Source organism: Lipophrys pholis, assembly GCF_963383615.2.
Source record: "Lipophrys pholis genome assembly, chromosome: 5".
Classification (NCBI taxonomy): domain Eukaryota; kingdom Metazoa; phylum Chordata; class Actinopteri; order Blenniiformes; family Blenniidae; genus Lipophrys; species Lipophrys pholis.
The window spans coordinates 14,869,591-14,887,598 of NC_137628.1; the positions used below are offsets into that span (position 1 = coordinate 14,869,591).

General features: G+C 40.8%; 1 protein-coding gene across 2 annotated transcripts in view; it reads left to right on the forward strand.

Moving 5' to 3' along the window:
* The window catches only part of mslnb (mesothelin b), a 35,431-nt gene extending 20,477 nt beyond the window's left edge, over positions 1–14,954 (forward strand). For both annotated transcript variants that reach the window (XM_080463422.1, XM_080463421.1), the window contains 28 exons: positions 320–438; positions 518–673; positions 1,253–1,467; positions 1,560–1,645; positions 1,731–1,861; positions 2,378–2,503; positions 2,585–2,772; positions 2,862–2,950; positions 3,115–3,242; positions 3,631–3,758; positions 3,872–3,989; positions 4,940–5,158; positions 5,286–5,453; positions 6,445–6,594; positions 6,695–6,759; positions 6,852–6,981; positions 7,486–7,571; positions 7,650–7,779; positions 8,405–8,595; positions 8,677–8,767; positions 8,872–8,992; positions 9,071–9,261; positions 10,456–10,611; positions 10,700–10,836; positions 11,644–11,789; positions 11,874–11,968; positions 12,252–12,561; positions 14,277–14,954. In XM_080463422.1, the coding sequence (XP_080319548.1) occupies positions 320–438; positions 518–673; positions 1,253–1,467; positions 1,560–1,645; positions 1,731–1,861; positions 2,378–2,503; positions 2,585–2,772; positions 2,862–2,950; positions 3,115–3,242; positions 3,631–3,758; positions 3,872–3,989; positions 4,940–5,158; positions 5,286–5,453; positions 6,445–6,594; positions 6,695–6,759; positions 6,852–6,981; positions 7,486–7,571; positions 7,650–7,779; positions 8,405–8,595; positions 8,677–8,767; positions 8,872–8,992; positions 9,071–9,261; positions 10,456–10,611; positions 10,700–10,836; positions 11,644–11,789; positions 11,874–11,968; positions 12,252–12,561; positions 14,277–14,362 (3,956 nt within the window). In that variant the 3' untranslated portion in view covers positions 14,363–14,954. The remainder of the gene's footprint in view (positions 1–319; positions 439–517; positions 674–1,252; positions 1,468–1,559; positions 1,646–1,730; positions 1,862–2,377; positions 2,504–2,584; positions 2,773–2,861; positions 2,951–3,114; positions 3,243–3,630; positions 3,759–3,871; positions 3,990–4,939; positions 5,159–5,285; positions 5,454–6,444; positions 6,595–6,694; positions 6,760–6,851; positions 6,982–7,485; positions 7,572–7,649; positions 7,780–8,404; positions 8,596–8,676; positions 8,768–8,871; positions 8,993–9,070; positions 9,262–10,455; positions 10,612–10,699; positions 10,837–11,643; positions 11,790–11,873; positions 11,969–12,251; positions 12,562–14,276) is intronic.
* The last annotated feature ends 3,054 nt before the right edge of the window (positions 14,955–18,008 follow it).

Consider the following 18,008-nt stretch of genomic DNA (forward strand, 5'->3'; position numbering starts at 1 on the left):
TGTTGTTTCTGAGTCAGGCCAGGACAAACAGATTCAGAAACAGCTTCTACCTCAGGGCCATAATTGGATTAAACATCTCATTACAACTGAAATGAAAAGAGCAATAACTGCTGTATGTCGTATGAGTGTTTTTATTTTTATTGCATTGTATTGTTCTCTTTTAAACCTTTGACCACCTTTATATATTTATACTGTGACATATTCACAGTGTTTAAAGCATTTCATTGTCTCTATAAAGAATCTATAAAGAACAGAGTAGTAGATTATGCTCCTTCAGAGGACTGTGGTTGAACAAGCTGCTTGTGTGTTCGTGCTGCAGACCCTTCATGCAGCATTCAAACGAACAGCAGCGGGCAATGGCTACAGTTGAACCTGGGAGCTTTCTCCAGCCTCTTGTCCTTCAAGGACATTAAGATGATCTACCCCGGCTTTTCAGCAGTAAGTTACCTCCCACTGTGTCTCCTGCATGTTTCTTTCTTCTCAGTTCTTTGGGGTAAACAGGTGTGTTGGTTTGCAGATGGAGGCCTTGTCTCAGCTGTCAGTGCGACAGCTGGCTCAGGTCTCTGCCACACCGGGCCAGCTCACCTCCTCCGACCAGGTCAACATGGTGATGGGTCACGTTCCCAGTCACCTCCTCCCTGCCTTCTTTGATGACTTCTCACCAGCTATCATGGTGAGCATGCTTCCTGCTTGCAAATGGAAAATAATACAGAATGAATCAAACACACAGTATCTACTCATCCAACCTTATTAACACATTATATGTTGTATATGTTAAACATGTTGCTCTTTGTGTACTGAAGGTAACCCATATACTGCCGTGGATACAATAACAATATGTTTACTCATTTAAAAGGTGTTGGAAGTATTTTCAAGATTTTCACGGAATGACTTTATGTTCAGTGATGGCTGACACATGCTGCTCTACAGGTGTGACTTTGTGGTATTCATAGTTGGTGTTAAAAGCTGTTATATAGTTGCCCTGGGGCTCAGAATTCCTAACTTAGAATAATGTAAAAAACAACAGCAAAGCATTATGTCAGTATGTATGTACCATAAGGAGTCCTCAGACAGCTGGATGAAGCAGTAAACATATTATAAATATAGAAACATCCGAACATCAGACTTCTTTTTATGTGGTTAAAATATGATTTTTGCTTTTCCAAACCAGGGACATGCCGTCACCTATCTGCTCCACTCTTTGTAAAATCACTTGAAACATTTTTATTTTACTGGTCATCTGTCTCTGCAGGGTCAGGAGGACATGTTCCCCTCTTCGGTGAGGTCGGCCATGTTACAGGTCGTGTTCGATCGCGCGAACCTCTCCGATCACTCAGTGAGCGACTCCGATGTGATGCTGTGGCTCCACAACCGATTGCAGCCCCTGTTGGTTCAACTGTCGACGATGCACGTTGGCACGTTCTTCAGTATACTGGCGGGAAGAAACTGCAGCATTGGGCAGCTGGGGTGCGTTTTTAGCGAGTACCAACAAAATAACCACAGATTATAACTGACATTTTGTATATGTGACCATCTTTTGTGTTTACCTCATATTTTAGTGTGATGAATCTCAATCAGACCATCTCAACGTTGACTGATGACACACAGAAAGACATCCATAATCACATTGTTCAGAGTCTGCAAGGTAAAACCATCATCCCGACGACTACGTAGATTGTTGTGTTTTCATTCTGCTCGCATCAAATCTCTTCCATTTTCTTCACTTTAAGGTCCAACGCCTCTCCGCTGCTACAGTAATGACCACAGCTTCTACAGTTACCTTGTGGACACATTCATGGGATTCCAGTTCCCCAACCTGACAACTTTCCTGTTACTCATCCCCCACGACAGAACGCTTCAGGTAGGTGAAACTCAAAAGTAACTATTTACTTGGAAAGTAAACGTTTGTACTGCTTTCGTAAAACACATTCGCTGAGCTGTCAGCACTTTGATGACTGACTCCTCAGCTAAAGTTACATCAGTGAGTTGGAAGAAGATGCTCTATAATCTACATGTCCCTGCAAGAAATGGAGTGATCAACTGAAGACAAGAAAAAGAAGTAATCCCAAAACAGCTGAGATACACTACCAATGTGCAGACAGCATAGACACTTAATAAAAATGGAAGCTCAAGTTTATTTTAGTTTATATGGTAGTTTAGGAAAAATACAGCATTTCTCCTCCAGAATACAGAGGTTTATTGAGCTGGACCGAGAGAGACAACTGTTTTGATGGAGGACAAAAGTTCCAAGCAACAAGCTCTCAGAAACTTTAGGAATTGTCACAACTTTATTAATTCATTATTTGCTTTATAACATGCTGCTCCCAACACTGACGAACACAGTTTGTGCCTAATGTCATGTTTTGTGCTCTTCAAGGTGGTGAACTCAATGCCTCCATCACATCTCGGGGAATTCCTCCGTCGGCCTGACGTTGTGGATGATGACGCACGGCTCTGTGACCTCTATAGTGTCTACACGCTGACCCCGACGTTCCTGGAGACTGTATGTACCTCAGAAATAAACAAATAAACGCTAACTCGTTCTGATGACTTACACGCACTCGCTTCTATATATCTGCCACAGGAGCACGTGGTGGAGTCGGTGAGGCAGCCCACTCTGCTGTGCGTGTGGCCTACGGCTCTCAGAAGTGCCAACAGGTCAGAGGTCAACCTTTGGTTCAACAGCCTCCGGGATTACCTGCCGCTGCTCACAAGGAGACTGATCAGCCCCAACGTCACACACAACGCCTCCTGTGTGGCCTTCCAAAGGCTGTATGTTTGGTTCCAGCCACTTCACAACAGGCTCTTTGACAGAGGAATGTGTATTTTCTCAACTGTGTGTTAACTTTAATGTGTTTCAGTGTCTCAGTTCTCGGGGATCATAATTACACCGCAGCAGACTTCGAAAGGCAAGATGTGTTCAGCAGCATTAGAGATTACCTCACCTCAGGTCAGTGTTAAGCACAGGACAAAATTACTTCAGAAAACAATACAATAACCACTTGATATATATATATAATTTTTTTTTAAAACAGAAAACACTGAAATATAATGCGTATTTTGTTTATTCTTACGGCCTTTTTCTGAATTTTTCTCTCGTTTTTGTTTTTGTAGCCACGGTGCCGAGGTGCTATGATGCCAGCGACCCAGAACTGAACTCCACTGCGTGGTTCGCTGAGTACATTGGGCCTTTTATAGTTTTCCTCACTCTGGAGGACCTTCAGACCTTTGGATCTCAGAAGGTACTGAAGCTATCCAGGTTTTGCTCATTTGCTCATTAGGCCACCTGTGTGTGAAAGGATTGATTTCAAAATCTCCCTTCTTGTACACTACAGAAAGCATTGAGTGGTGTAAATACCACATCTCAGATTTACTTAAAACGTGCAGACCTCTCAGGACAAACTCAGTTCTTTTAAATCAGGCCTTAAAATGTGATTATTTTCCCAGAATTTCCATTTACTAATAGATTTTACTTGTTTTATCCCCTTTATCTAAATGAAGCTGATTCCTACTCGCCAATGTATTTGTTTTGATGTACTTCTGTAATTTACATTTTTATCACATTATTGCATGCTTTGCGAAGCATCATAAATAAACTCGTATTGCCTTGTGTGACTGTTCCTCCTGCAGGTCATCCAGGCGTTCACAGTTGACCCTCTCAACATCGCACTCATCAACCACGCTTCCTTACCAGTAAACCTCACCAACTACTACACCCAGCTCATTTATCAACAGGACAGCAACTTCAACCCGCTGCTGTAAGTTAGAAAATGTTCTTCGCCCACAAACTCTATTGCACATCATTAAAAAGGGAATTTAACATCAGATGTAGAACCTCATTGTTTTTCTCCCAATTATTTTTTCTCTGCAGTCTTCCTCCTCTGTATTGGTGTGTTGTTCCCGGCCCGGCATTCAGCCAGCTGACACCAATACAAAGTCGGATTGTTCTGCACAACCTGACTGCTCTCTGCACAGAAGTGGATCCACAGGTAAGAAATAATATCTCGCTCTCAAAATTGTTGATTGTGTTATTTTTCAGGGCGATTCCACTGACTCAAATAAATTTTTATAGACTTATCATAACCTCAACAATAATGTATTAGTGTCTAAACCCAAACCTTAATAGTAGCACTGTAGGATAATTGTGTAATTCTCAAGTATATACACTTATAACTAAGAGAAAAATCTACATTTATCAACAAATTACCCGCTTGCACATGGACCACTGCTTGTGTTTCCCATAGTAAGCTGGACATTTGGACAAAGACGTATGTTAAATGTGTATTAAGTCAGAAGAACAGTGTTAGGCCTTTTCATAATGTTCCATGTTCATTCATCCAGAATAATATAGATTTTTTTTTTGGATAAAAAAAAAAAAAAGGAGTTCAGTTATGATATATGTTTTCTTTTTGAAACATTTGAATTGTATAGAACAGGGGTTGTCAACTTTCAACACTCAAAGAGCTATTTGGACTCATTTCCCACTGAACAGAACACACTGGGAGCCGCACCCCCTATGCTTTATGGAATTTTTTAACAAAATGTCCACTGATTGCCTCACTTCCTTTTTCATTGTTGTTTAACAAAACATCAGCTGGACAAATATATTTTACAGAAACGTCCAAAAGCGAGCTTTTTCTATGAAAAAGTGATGAATTTTAATAAAAAATATCAGCCAACATTATATCACTGAAAAAAAAAAAAATGACAAGAGGTAAACGTGCGTCTAACTCACAGAATCAAACCTGTTTTTATTAGCAATCTGTGATGAGACTCCTGGTAATCACTATTAAAACAGGAATTACACAAATTCAGTGGTTTAATCATTAAAAAGTCATTGAAAAGAGACCTTGGAATGCTCTCTTCAAGTCCCCCAGGTTTTTCTGTATTCATTGCACTTAGCATACATCCTAAAGCAAGGCGTTCTTTGCTTCTGCAGGTCTCTGCTGCACTGGCTGCTAACTTTGGTCACAACATCACTGCAGATGACATCGCTGCACTGGGCAGTGAACTCACCGGTCTCTCCTCCAGCCAGCTCGGCACATTAGATCCCATTCTCATACTTGCTTCCCTGAGCACCTTCAGCAATGTGACGGGCTGGCGAAGCAGTCAGGCCAGAGTCATCATCCAGGCTCTGATGGCTTCAGGCATGATGCAGGTAGCTGCTGCGTTTCATTACACACACTCGGGTTGTGACTTTTGAGCAAACCACTATGAATGAAGTCATTTGTGGGAGCTTGTTTTCTCATTTTCTGTGTCACCTCTGCCCCTCTCCACCCGATCAGATCAACAGCTCATCACTGCTCATGCTGGGCTCTCTGGTCGTGGGTTTACCCTCCAACGTGTTTGTGATCATCAGCAGCTCCCAGCTGATCACTGTCTCCCAGCACTCTTCATTCCTGCAGCACTTGTCATCTGCACCCTTGGTTGTGCAGCAGATCTTTGTTACTCAGGTAGGACTGCTTCATTTTGAATTAAAAGACTCTTTTTGTAATGCACATAATCGTAACCTGTCAAATACAACAATCAACGATAGATGATGTGACAGCTCCCTAAAGGTGAAGGGGAACTTTGTGATCACTCCCGAGTGGTTGGTATAATACGTGATTACTGGCGGGTGAAAAGCACCAAAAGTCTTTCTTGAAATATGTTTATATTACACATACTTATGTGGAACTAGATCTCATAAACTCATCTGATGTCAGGGCAGAGTGGTGTCTATTTAACAAAACTTGAAATCTAAATAAGATACTGAAGCCAAAATATTCCCCATCAGCCAATAAACTCTCAAGTTGTGACAGAATAGATCCTCAAACTGAAGTGATATTCAAACTTTAATTGGCATTTATGTAGCCAATAAAGTTTTTCTTTTAACAGACTGATGCTTTACATCCACATTCATTTACTATAAAACTGCAGTTGTGTCTTTTTTCTGAGTTTGCGTAGGGTCCAGTCACACATATTCAGCTCTGCTGCTCATGTCACAAATGCATGTTTCTGACAAATGTGACCCAAATTAAAAAAGATTTAGTCTTTTCCCCAATATTAAATATATATTTAGGGCATTGTTCACTTCATTGTGCATCTGAGAAATGAGCTGTCGATGTAGACATTTCATATAGGTAAAAATATAAATTTTCAACTCGTCAAATCGCAGTATATTTACAGGTAACTCGGTGTGATCTATATAATGTAACAGTTGTTGTATCTGAGTACAAAGTGTCATTACTCTTACTCCTTCATATTCCTTGATAGTGACATTTTACTTTTCTGAAGTACCATAACTCGCTATCGTAAAGGGTTGATTCTAAGGAGCTGAAAATAAAAGCAGACAGGTCAGAGACACTGCAGCCTGCAGTCGGTTCACCGTGTCCAGCTGCTATATGAGAGGATGAAAGGTTTTCCAGTGAGAGTTCACTTATTTTACCGTTGGCTCTCTCACAGATCGTGTCAGTGAACAGTAGCAGCGAGAGGATCATCGAGAACGTGCCGGATGAGTTTGCCACTGAGATTCCTCGAGCTCTGCTGCTCGGACTGCCTGGCGACTCCGGGGTCATCAAAAGGCTCAACAGGAAGAGATGGAAAAAACAGCAGGTAAAGAAGAGGCACAGCTAGGAAACCCTTAGTTTACACAACTATTGTGTTCGTTTACACTCTATATCTAATAATTATATTGATTTCTTTTTGTTTTTAGGCAGAGCTGTTCTTTAACATCATGGCTACAGAATCTGCTGCGACGCAGTTGGGAGGTGCAAACAAGTGAGTTGCCGGTAGAGGGACTTTTCAATAAGTCATAGCTCAGTCTGTACGCGGCTGACTGAGTGTGTGTTTGTGTGAATGTGTGCGTGCAGTCTGTCGTCCTCCGTGCTTCAGGGGTTCACATGCACCGGGGTGAGGACCATCCAACGGAGACAGATCAAGAGGCTGATCCGAGCCTGTCGCAGGAGAGGGAGGGACAGGGTCGCACTGGTGGAAACTCAGGTGAAAAGAAGTAAAACGGATGTTCATGACACAAACATGTGAACACAGTCTCCCCTTTGGAGCATTCGTCTTATTGAGGGGGCAAGGATTATCCATATACAGCCTTATTTTACAACATAAATCGCATGTTTGAAGGCTCTTGGAGGACATATAATTGTCCACAGCAGAGGAAAAATTGAGCAGAAAATAGAAGACATGAATAGCCACTTTGACATTAATAATTTAGTGAGTAATCCTAAGAGTTCAAATTTTACATGACTTGTTTCTCAAGAAAAACATCATTTAGCGCAAAATGACATTTTACATAAGACAAAATGTGTCTGGATTTGAGCTTTCCTTGTTTTTACACACACTGGTGGATCTAAAATCCGTCTGAATGGATACAGGTAAGGATCGATCCATGCATAGCTTCTGTGTATAAACATAGATGGGAGAAACAGTCATCATAAAACATCACCTGACATAACTAACTGTTGATTCCTAACATTGCCTCTCCTCGCTCAGCTGACCTGCATGTACAACTACATCAGGGACGATTCAGAAGTCACGAGCTTCGAGCTCTATCCTCCGGACATGCTGCTGTACTACGAGTAAGACTCAGTCATGTTTAATCTCATCAGTCTGGTTTTAACAACGATGGCCTGATTGTGTTTCACTTGTGTCTGCAGTTACTCACTGGTGCCGGCGGCCAGCTGCAGGTCCTATTTTGAAGAGCTGGCAGATGCAAACTTCTACGTGTTCTCCCCGACTCTCAGCTACAGACTGACTGCTCTGTTTGATAACGCCAGGAGCTGCTTGGTGAGTGTCTGAACCTTTTGCTGGGACTATGCACAGGTCCCAGGATTTACACTAAGGCAGTGCATTCTACTGGCACTTTGAACAAGGAATAATATTAAAAATGCTGCTTCTGAGAGACAGAAACCCAGAGAAAATACATCAGGCACTGATATGATAGATTCATATACTTTTTGGGATGATATTTGTTAGGCTTTGAGCACAAGTCTGAAAAAAAACAAACAAAAAAAACTGTCTGATGAATTCTTTTAAAAGTGGTGAGTCATTTAGACAGATGAGTAAATGAACCGGCTGGTTTTTCAAATCCTACTGAGACATCAGTACTTTAAGCATTGCATTGTCTTCGGTTGCAACGGGCTGTCAGAGGAACAAAACAAAACAAAACAAAAAAACAGGTAATGAGATACGAAACTCGAGCCGTTGTCAGATTCAAAGAGGATTAGCTTGTAAGGCTGTTGTCTGAGCACATCGAGACACACTGTCGGCTCCATGCCAGGGTAGGAAAATAACTAAATATACATTGAGGGCTTTTATTATGTCACAAATACATGAAAAAGCAATAACCAGCTGATAAATGATGAGACTAAATGTTATCCACTTCAGATTCAGTTATTTTCTTTTTTTTTAGGGTATCACCAACACAAGCTTGACCAAGGATAACGTGTTAGTTTTGGGAAACATGTGCTGCGTTGTTGATGGATCATACATAGAAAACTCTGACCCGTCCATCCTGGACGTGCTCAACAACTGCCAGGATCTCACCGACGGTCAAGCGGCTGCAGTAGAGACGCTGCTGCTGAGTGGAAACACACAGCACGGGTATGTAAACCGCAAAAAACACACTAACTCAGCTTTCAGGTATACAACTTTTGAAAGGTACTTTTGTTTTCCAATAACCAGAGTTCCTGCGTCGTGGGATGAGCAGACCCTAATCAACCTCCAGATGTTGCCTCTGTATTTAACATCCAACTTCTATGACAACTTTGACAGAGTGAGTCACTCACATACACATTTAGCAGGATTGTTTACCCATTCTGTTTTAGAGCCGCATCAGCAGCATAATGTTTCACGGCTTTTTGTCATTCCTGTGAGCAGAGAACAAAGCGCAGATTCCTGAGGCGTTTCCTGAGAACTTTCCGAGTCGGCAGGCAGAAGAGGCGTAATCTGAAGCGACAAATAAGGCGGTCTATCAGGGGGAGGTCAAAACGATCGACAGGTCGGTGTCTCTGCTGTCCGCTCTGCACCTTTTTTACGCTTCACGGCTTTAACATTGGCGTGTTTTTCTGTGTTTCAGACTCTGAGTGTTCAGTGGGCGAGATCACTCAGGTGACTATCAGCGATGACGCGTTCCCCTTCGACTATTTCGAGACAAACCAGTTCAACAGCTGTCTGTCAGCCCTGACGGTCAGGGAAAACCTGGACGCCATCGCCGAGAAGGTGGATCTGGATGAATATCGCACAGTTGTTCTGCGCAGGCTGCACGAGGTGAGTTCACAAGAGGAGGTGACTGGTTTGTATCTCACAGGTATTGAGCCAAATAAACTGTGAACCAAAAGTCTACAACCTCACCAATATGGGAGGAACACAAAGTGAAAGGGCAAAGATGATCAAAATATGTAAACACGGATATATGAGGGTGCAAAAAACAGAAACAGGTCGACCCGGCATGGAGGCGCAGCAGACTGAAACACAACAAGCCGTTTAGCGCAAGTTAATGAAAACTACTTTATCAGTTATTAGTTACTTCTTAAAAAAGTTGTGATGATATTTCACTAGGTACTGAATTGAATAATTGAATTATTTTTGAACAGTCTTTCCTAATCAGGATGTCTTAAGGTTGTGTACATAATTGTATTATACATATCAGCACCCATTAAGTTCAGATTAAATGACATTGTTTCTTTGGAAGTTAGACGGTGAAAAAGCATTTTTTTATTTTTTATTTGACTAAATCATTTATTATTAATGTCTGATGTTCTAAACTGCAAGTATTCCATATGAGGAAGCATTAGCTGGAAGTCATGCAGAATCTGGAAAAATGGATTTAAGTACGAATAAGAGGTAGAGGCGGCAACAGGACCGATACACAGAGACCTCATATAAACCTATATTTGGTGCCACGGATACGTCACAGCTTCTGTGCGGATACTCCTTCTTCAGTTAACAGATATGAAATAAAACAATTGTACCGCATCAGAGCAGTGAACAAGAAAGCCAACCGAGAGAAGGACAAACACTGACAGCTCTGCTGTTTTCATATACAACAAAAAAGTTAAAAAGTTCTTGAGAGTGAAAAAAAAATACATTCACACATTGTCCTATACGTACAGCTCAGTGAATTAGATGTGCCCGTCATCACAGACAGCGTTTGTGCGTCAACAACAGAAACAGTTGTGATGTTTGTTTATAATTAACCAATCTGTTCTCAGTTAAGGGAAAAATAGAAAAATTGTATTCTCCCAGCTTATGTAGTTAGATAGTTACAAGAAAACACATTTGTAAGAGTAAACTCTGTATATAGTCTAGAAATTGACTGTTCAATTCTATTTTCATCCATATTTGTTTTTTGCCTTGATTTGCTTTGTTATGTTTGTCAAAGTCAACACTCAGGCTCTGACATATTACTTATATAAAAGTACAAGTGAAGCAAAGTAATACTACTTTCTCACATGTTTCCAGGCTTACGACTCCTCCATCCCAGAAGACCAAGTCCAGAACTTAGGCCCGGTGTCCCGCGTAGCCTCTGTTGAAGACGTCCACAGGTGGACGATCACGCAGGTCGACACTCTCGCATCTTTGATGGACTCAACAAACGGCGAGTGGAACTCAAGCCTGGTGAGCAAACTAAATGCAGTGTGTCGTCCATAATAAGTCATTCGTAGCACATTCATGATCTCACCATAGCACGTTGGTCCTCCTGCAGGCCGTCGCCATCGTCTCTAAATACCTGAGCGTAGAGGGGAATAAACTCGGCAGTGCAGAGCTCAACTTCATTGGAGGAACAAACCTGTGTTTCCTGGACATCAATGTCCTGAAGAACATTTCCCAAAAGAGCCTCAGGTGGGTTTGAACTGTGTGTGTGTGTGTGTGTGTGTGTGTGTGTGTGTGTGTGTGTGTGTGTATGTGTGTGTGTGTGTGTGTGTGTGTGTATGTGTGTGTGTGTGTGTGTGTGTGTGTGTGTGTGTGTGTGTGTGTGTGTGTGTGTGTGTGTGTGTGTGTGTGTGTGTTAGGAGGAGTTTTATTTCACCAGTTATTACACCATAATCACAAAACCATGTAAGCCTAATTTAAATGAAATGATACCTGGTTTTCAAATGGAAAAAAAATATCAGAATTTTTGATTTACGTTTTAACTCCTTTAATTCAATGGATTATTACAGGTGTCAAAAACCAGTGAGGATACTGTGTTGAAACTTCTAGTGTTTTCATGTGGTAAATACTGACACTATATATTTTATTAAAACTTACATTAAACAACCAATAAAGTCATAATTAATTTGGCTTAGCAAACAGTGTGCTATGGAAACATGTTTCTTGTTTTTAATTCATTGTCCAGTGTATCTCCATGGTTGAGTATTTTCATTACTTTTATGGAATGAATGTATGGCGGGTAAAACCAAAGGTCTCTTCTGAGGAGACACTGCCACCTGGTTGTCTATGGACAGAATTTAAATTTTTATTAAAGAGTTCAATAAACAGAGATGGGCAAAGGGAATTTCATAAGCACAGTGATTGAATAAAATGTTTGGCTTCTTACAAAATGCAAGAAACCTGTTTGAAAAACACTGACACACAAAACAGCCACAAACTTTCCAGTAAGTGAGCTTGGTTGTCTCATCTCTTACTCTCTGTTTGGATCTTGTGCAGAGAGGCCGATGCCTTGAATGTGATGAGCTGCTCCTCAGAGAAACAACAGGAACTCTTCAACATCGCTAGGCAAGCGTTTGCCCAAAACACCCGGTCTACAGACACTGTGTCTGCCGAGGAGTACCAGCTCACGCAGCCTTACATAGGTCAGGAAAATCACCGCGCAGACACTCACATATCTACTGTACATGGGATGCAAAACGTTTGAACAGAACACTGTGTCCTTGCAGGTGGTGCGAACTTGGACTTTGTGCAACGCTTGGCGAGGTCGAACATCAGCATGGACTTGGCTGCCTTCACCAGCATGAATGAGAATGTTGTATTGGTCAGTGCTCTGTCTGTGTTTATCATTGCTCTCAAATATGGACATTAGAGCTTACAGTGGGAGACGGTTTCCCAGGGCTAGAAAGTGTTTTGCTGTGGTTTCTCTTGACAGTCTTCAAGTGGAAAAAGCTTTGCCTTATTCTGTGATCTATGGGAACCCCCAGTGGGAATCTCCAGCATAACACTAAAACTTGGTTAATAAAAAAGGTTCTGTAAGTGTTTTTCAAAGAACAAATGGTGTATTTGCACATTAGGATAACATGTATCTGCTCTTCTTCCTTTAGAACCTGACTGTTGATGAAGTAAAGGGTCTTCTTGGCATCAACTTGCCTGATCTGAAGTCCTACGAAAATCACACGCTGGTGGGCAGCTGGGTCAGCAGGCAGTTACAGTCAGAGATCAATACGCTGGGATTGGCCCTCACGGGCGGCAGGGCAGACCCCACAACCACAACCAGACCAAATACTCCCACTGGGTCTGGGTCTGGGTCAGGATCCGTGTCTGGGTCTGGGTCTGGGTCTGGTACTGGGTCTGGGTCTGGGTCTGGGTCTGGGTCTGGATCTGGAGGCACCACAGCCACTCCAAATACCACAGGTGAGTTCTTCAAGGGTCGCATGATGAGCAAATATTACGCAAAAGCTGCATTGGCAGTACCGACACCAACCGACCGACCAACCATTTGACCAACCGACCACAACCGACCAAGTAAAACATCCAACCATCCATCCACTCTTTATTTGTATTTCAAAACAGAAAAACAAAAACTAAGAAATGCTCTTACACAGACTCAAATTTGAGTTACAAAACAGAAAATATCTAAACGATCTTTATAAAAAAACAAGTCTGTAAATGACAGCAGCTGAGCCTCTCACCACTGTAACAGGAGCATTGTTATTGACAGCTGACGTGATGCACAACTCTGTTTACGACATGATAGAAAGAGATGCCAACATAAACAACTCATTCATTCAGACATTGTACATTACACTGCACATTGTATATTTAACAATTAGCATAAGCTCTTTCCAGTATTTTGTTAAGTAGAGTTGCTCGATATTCTGTATTTGTGAAGACAAACATGTTAAATCAATAATACATGTTTTTTTTTATGTGTCAGACAGACACAATCCTCAGTTACGGGAAATGCTGAAGAAGTAGTACTTACAAATATAAAAACATGAAAATCAGATGATAAGAGCAGATAAAATGTCTGAGTATGTTCTAATGATGGAAACTCGGGGCGAAAAGGCCAGAGAAAATACATTTTCAAAATACAAGAAAAGAGGCAGGACACATCAAGTGAAAGTAAAATGGTGTTAAAATGATAAGAAAAACTGTAGTTTGATGTTGTGATGGTGATTGCACTAAAATGGAAAACAGGGATCAGTTGAGTCGAGGTCTTCTCCTCATCACCACCAAACACCAGAAATTAATATATTAGAGAGCCACGACTTGTATGTCCCACCTTATCGACAGGGCTGGTTCTTGTCTTCTTTAAAGAAAAATCGAGTCCCGGATGAGTTAATTTTCATGGAATTTTGCTGTCGAAAGCTCTTAAAAGTCACTATGGCCTTATTATGGTCTGTGTGAATGCAAGTTCTGTGTAACATTTTAAGAGAATGCCATCGAATTGGGAACAAAAGCTCATCTGTTCTCTGAAATGAGGTTATTAGATTGTGGCTTGTTGGCAGGCTGGTTCAGTGGTTAAAGGGTTAGTGATGTTGCCTCGTAGAAACAAAGTCCAGGTGTGTGTCTGCATTGTGTTGACACTGACAGTCACAGTTAATCCTCAACAAGAAAGAAAGTTGCTGGCAGGTAAACCTGATGTAGTTATAGTTGTTAGTTGTGTTCTTCGTTACAACGGCACCAGTAGAAACAGTCAAACAGCAACACTTTGTTTGAATTTTTTTATTTTATTTTTGTTAAGCTTCAGCTTCTTTTTCAATCTGTAACTCTTCACATACACATTTATGAACGTACATGATTATGAAATTGAAAATCTTGGGACCCTGCATCATTTTAATTGTATTCACACCGGTAAAAACATACATATATTTTCTACCTATAAAGGAAAAAAGGACTCTGTATTTCTTTTTTGCACATCATATTGGTTATGATTTGCAGATACACATACTTTATTGGGTTCATTTTATTATATTTGCAGTTTTTTAACTCAAAATCTGTAAATTTGACTTTGATTTGTGGAAAATCCGAAGATCAGGCGTTTCCTCCATTGGGTTTTCCCAACTGACTTAAAGAAAAACATGAACGCTGTTTAATATCTGCTTTTGTTGTGTTGTCTTCTGTAGCCGACGGAGTCCGTATCCGAGCAGACGCTGGCTTCTCCCTCCTCATCCTCCTCACACTCCTCATCACGTCCCTCACCACCACATGATGTGACCAAGTAGACGAGAAGATGAAGTTATTTTATTTATCAATAATCGAAGGACGTACGCAGGGCATTTACTGTTCGCCATACTGTATTGCTCCCTGTGAGGAAATATTTTATGTGCAATAACACTAGTGATGTAAATAATAGATTCTTGATTACATTTTGCTTCGGTAGGACAAGTTATGAAACCTTTTTTGCCAATCATTTTTACACTTATGTATCCATCCAGATCTCTTTTACCCCCGGTGGTTGGATAGTTTGAGGTTCCACTGATTAACGGTGACGTTTCCTGTTTGTGTGACTGTTTTCCATGTGGAGGTGGACTTTCTTCACACAGGCTGACTTTAACACTTCTGTATGACAATAAAAATAAATATACCATGCCCCCTGAAAAAGTCAAACGCTCTCTGGTTGTAAGTTTATTCCCACCAGAGTTGTGAAGAGATCGCATTTTATCTGTATCAAAACAAACTCGGTTACATTTATCTTGCTTTTGAATGAGTAATAAATCTGCCCAGAACAACATGTCAGAGCCAAAAGCTGAAAAGTTGTTGTGAAAAGCATCAAATGAACACATCTTCAAACAGTAGGGAAATGTTACCGCCTGTTGATTAACTGCCTGATTATTATTTGACTCATCTTTGCATCTTTAGCGTCGTTTCATAAGCGTTTGTATGTTCCTAGTACGGTCTTGCAGGCAGGACAGGTGTGCTTGGCGTCTCTCAGACGGTCCACACAGAACGGGATGAGGCAGCAGCCTAAAACAAACCTGGAGAAGAAAGTAATGATGTTATGATCATAATATAAATTTTAAATGTTGCATCTTCCTGATCCGTTGTACATATTTGATCCTCGAAAAACAAATATATATTTTTGCGTTCTCAGCTCTCTCCTAGAAACATGGTATAGGCCGATCATTTCAAGTTATGTTAACATAAAGCCAGTTTAGGGAAACAAGAAACAAACGCTTAACCGGGCTGGTTTGTAGTCATTTGTTGCCATTGTGAGCCACTTGTACCAGCTTGACATTTAGTAAATGTCTTTTTCCAGACAAACACCTGCAAACAGGAAGCAAAGCCTCTACCCCAGTTTAATTAAGCTTAAAACTAAAACTTTTAAAACTTTCCTAAAAAGATCAAATTCCAAGATCCACAAAAAAGATTGACGTGTGCTGTTTATTCATATAACCCTTTATAGTTTTCATAAAATATTGTGGGTTATTTGAGAGTCGTGTTTATGATTGTGAGTCTAGTCTCTCACTTTCAAGTTTTTCCTCACAATAAGTCATTTTTAGCTGAAGGCTGAACGTCCTGTGTAACACAACATAAACTCGTTTTGGATTTGATTGTAAATCCAGTGTTTTGAGGAATGCTTGTTTTTGTTATTGCATATTTATCCATTTTAAAGCTTCAAATCTTCTAATCCTTTTATTTACATTCAATTTACTCAAAACACCCAGTCCCAAATATTTATGTTTTATACAAATTGATTGTGATTTCTTAAAAATAACTAAATAAAGGTAAGAAGGCCTGCTGGGAGACGGGTCTGTTTCTCCAGGTTTTCTTATTGAATGGACTAAAAATCTCTGTGCTGAAGTCAAGGTGTCAGCCCTGCTGTCGCTGATCATTTATATCATAAACACAAATCAAAACTTACTAAACAATCCAAAATGTCCTCCTGAAATCATCTGAAGTACTGGATTCTGTCGAAGACAAAACAAGCTTCTCGTTGCACTGAAAGTAAAACCTGATTCAATAATCCAATGGTCTTTATCACAGTTAGGCTCTAAATAAGAGTCATATTTTCTCTCTTTATTTATCATTCCTTTTAGTTTATTCCCTTTTTCGCTTTTTGTTTTTCCTTTCTTTTTTTCTTTTATTATCTTTTTTCCTTTATTTCCTCTTTTCTTTCTTCCTCTTTTTTCCCCCAGATCACTTCTTTTTCTGTTGTCCTTTTTTTTCTTTTTCTATATTTTTTATTCTTAAATATTAATTTGAATGCCTCAACCTCTTGCATGTTTTAGTCTCCATGTTTGTGGTCAGTGGCTCACTGTTGAACGGATTCGCAGGACGACTCCCAACCAAACACAAACTGGCTTCAAAGAGCTGTGAAGCAGCGATATGTCGGATGATTCACAGGCTGATGAATGGAGACACACGTTGAAGGAATACATTTGAAAGTTCCTCTCACCCACAGAAGAAGAGTCCTCCACAGAAAAGGTAGGTGAGCAAACCGGAGGTGTAGTCCACCTGGGTGAGGACCACCTGACGGCACGTAGGACAGGCGGTCTGAACCGGACTGTCTCCTAATGGACCCACCGCCACTACGCGAAGGAAAGGATGGACAGCGCCAAGAAAAGATGAGGATTTCAGTGAAGTCCTGGCAAAGCTGGAGCCGTGTTGCTCCTATTTAGTCTTAACGTGTCTTTAAGTCAGACAGTGTGGAGACTCACCTACAGGCACTTGTATGTTTGCCATTTTTGCTGTAAATTATAATAAACAAATGTCAATAAAGGTGAATAAAGCAAAGCAAACACAAACAAGCATAAGTCATGATAAGTATTGGATGTTATCATACATACTTAAAAGAAATGATCTTTGAGAGATACAAGTTAGAAACTGCTAAAGTGAGAATACTCACAGTTTGTGCAGCTTTAAGAGGGACAGCAGAGTTTTTCAACCGATCAGCAGAGCAGGACTTTCTGGTGTGTCACACCTTCACTGGCTGGATTGTTTATGTCCACAGGAGTCATGAGACTTCATTTTCTCAGACTCTGGTTGACCCAACCCAGACACGAAGAGCATCACTGCCATTTGCAGCTGTGCATTGAAGGCAAAGACATACAACTCAGTCCGAGTTATCATGATGGGCTTCCGAATTGTGTGAATAGGCGTTAATAGTTATTAGGAAAAGGAACGATAACATGCTGTTGCTGCTGGACGGTCAGTTTAAACCCGATGTCAGTTAGAGACATTTCAGATGAGAATATATAGTAGATGCTTGTGTCTGAGTGATTGTTTTGCCTGCCTGAAAACTGATAATCCTTCATTCACAGCGAAATAAGCAGCACATGGTCCTGCTGCTCCACATTAGAGCTGATATTTAACTCTTTATTGACCACCGCCGGGGTGAATTCAGGGTCAAGATGTGTCCATCTGCTGGATATACCAACTAGATTCCAACAAATTTACAAATTACAACAGTCCATCAACGTTCACATTACTACCACATCCAAACTGAGAGACAGTTGAAAGTAACAAACAAGCTGCATTTCCTAGTTTGAATCTTTTTAAAGAGACAAGAGCTGCTGCTGCTGCTGCTGGTGAAAAGTAACTTTGCACAAATCTAAGGATGTGTAATTAAAATGCAGTATTAACACACGTCTCTCTCACACACAAGCACAGATGAGTTTTCAGCTTACAGTAAGAAAGACCTGGTTCAAGTACTGGCCTGGGCTTTTCTGTCTGGACTTTACATGTTCTCCCCATGAGTGCCAGGGGTTCCTCGTGAAGTCTAAAAACATGAATGTGAGGTAAATTGGTGACCCTGAAATTGCTTCGAGGTGTGAATGTGAGTATGTTTGTCCTGTGAGAGACTGGCAACCTGTCCAAGGTGTGTCCTGCCCTCATCCAAGCTAAGATTAGGCTCA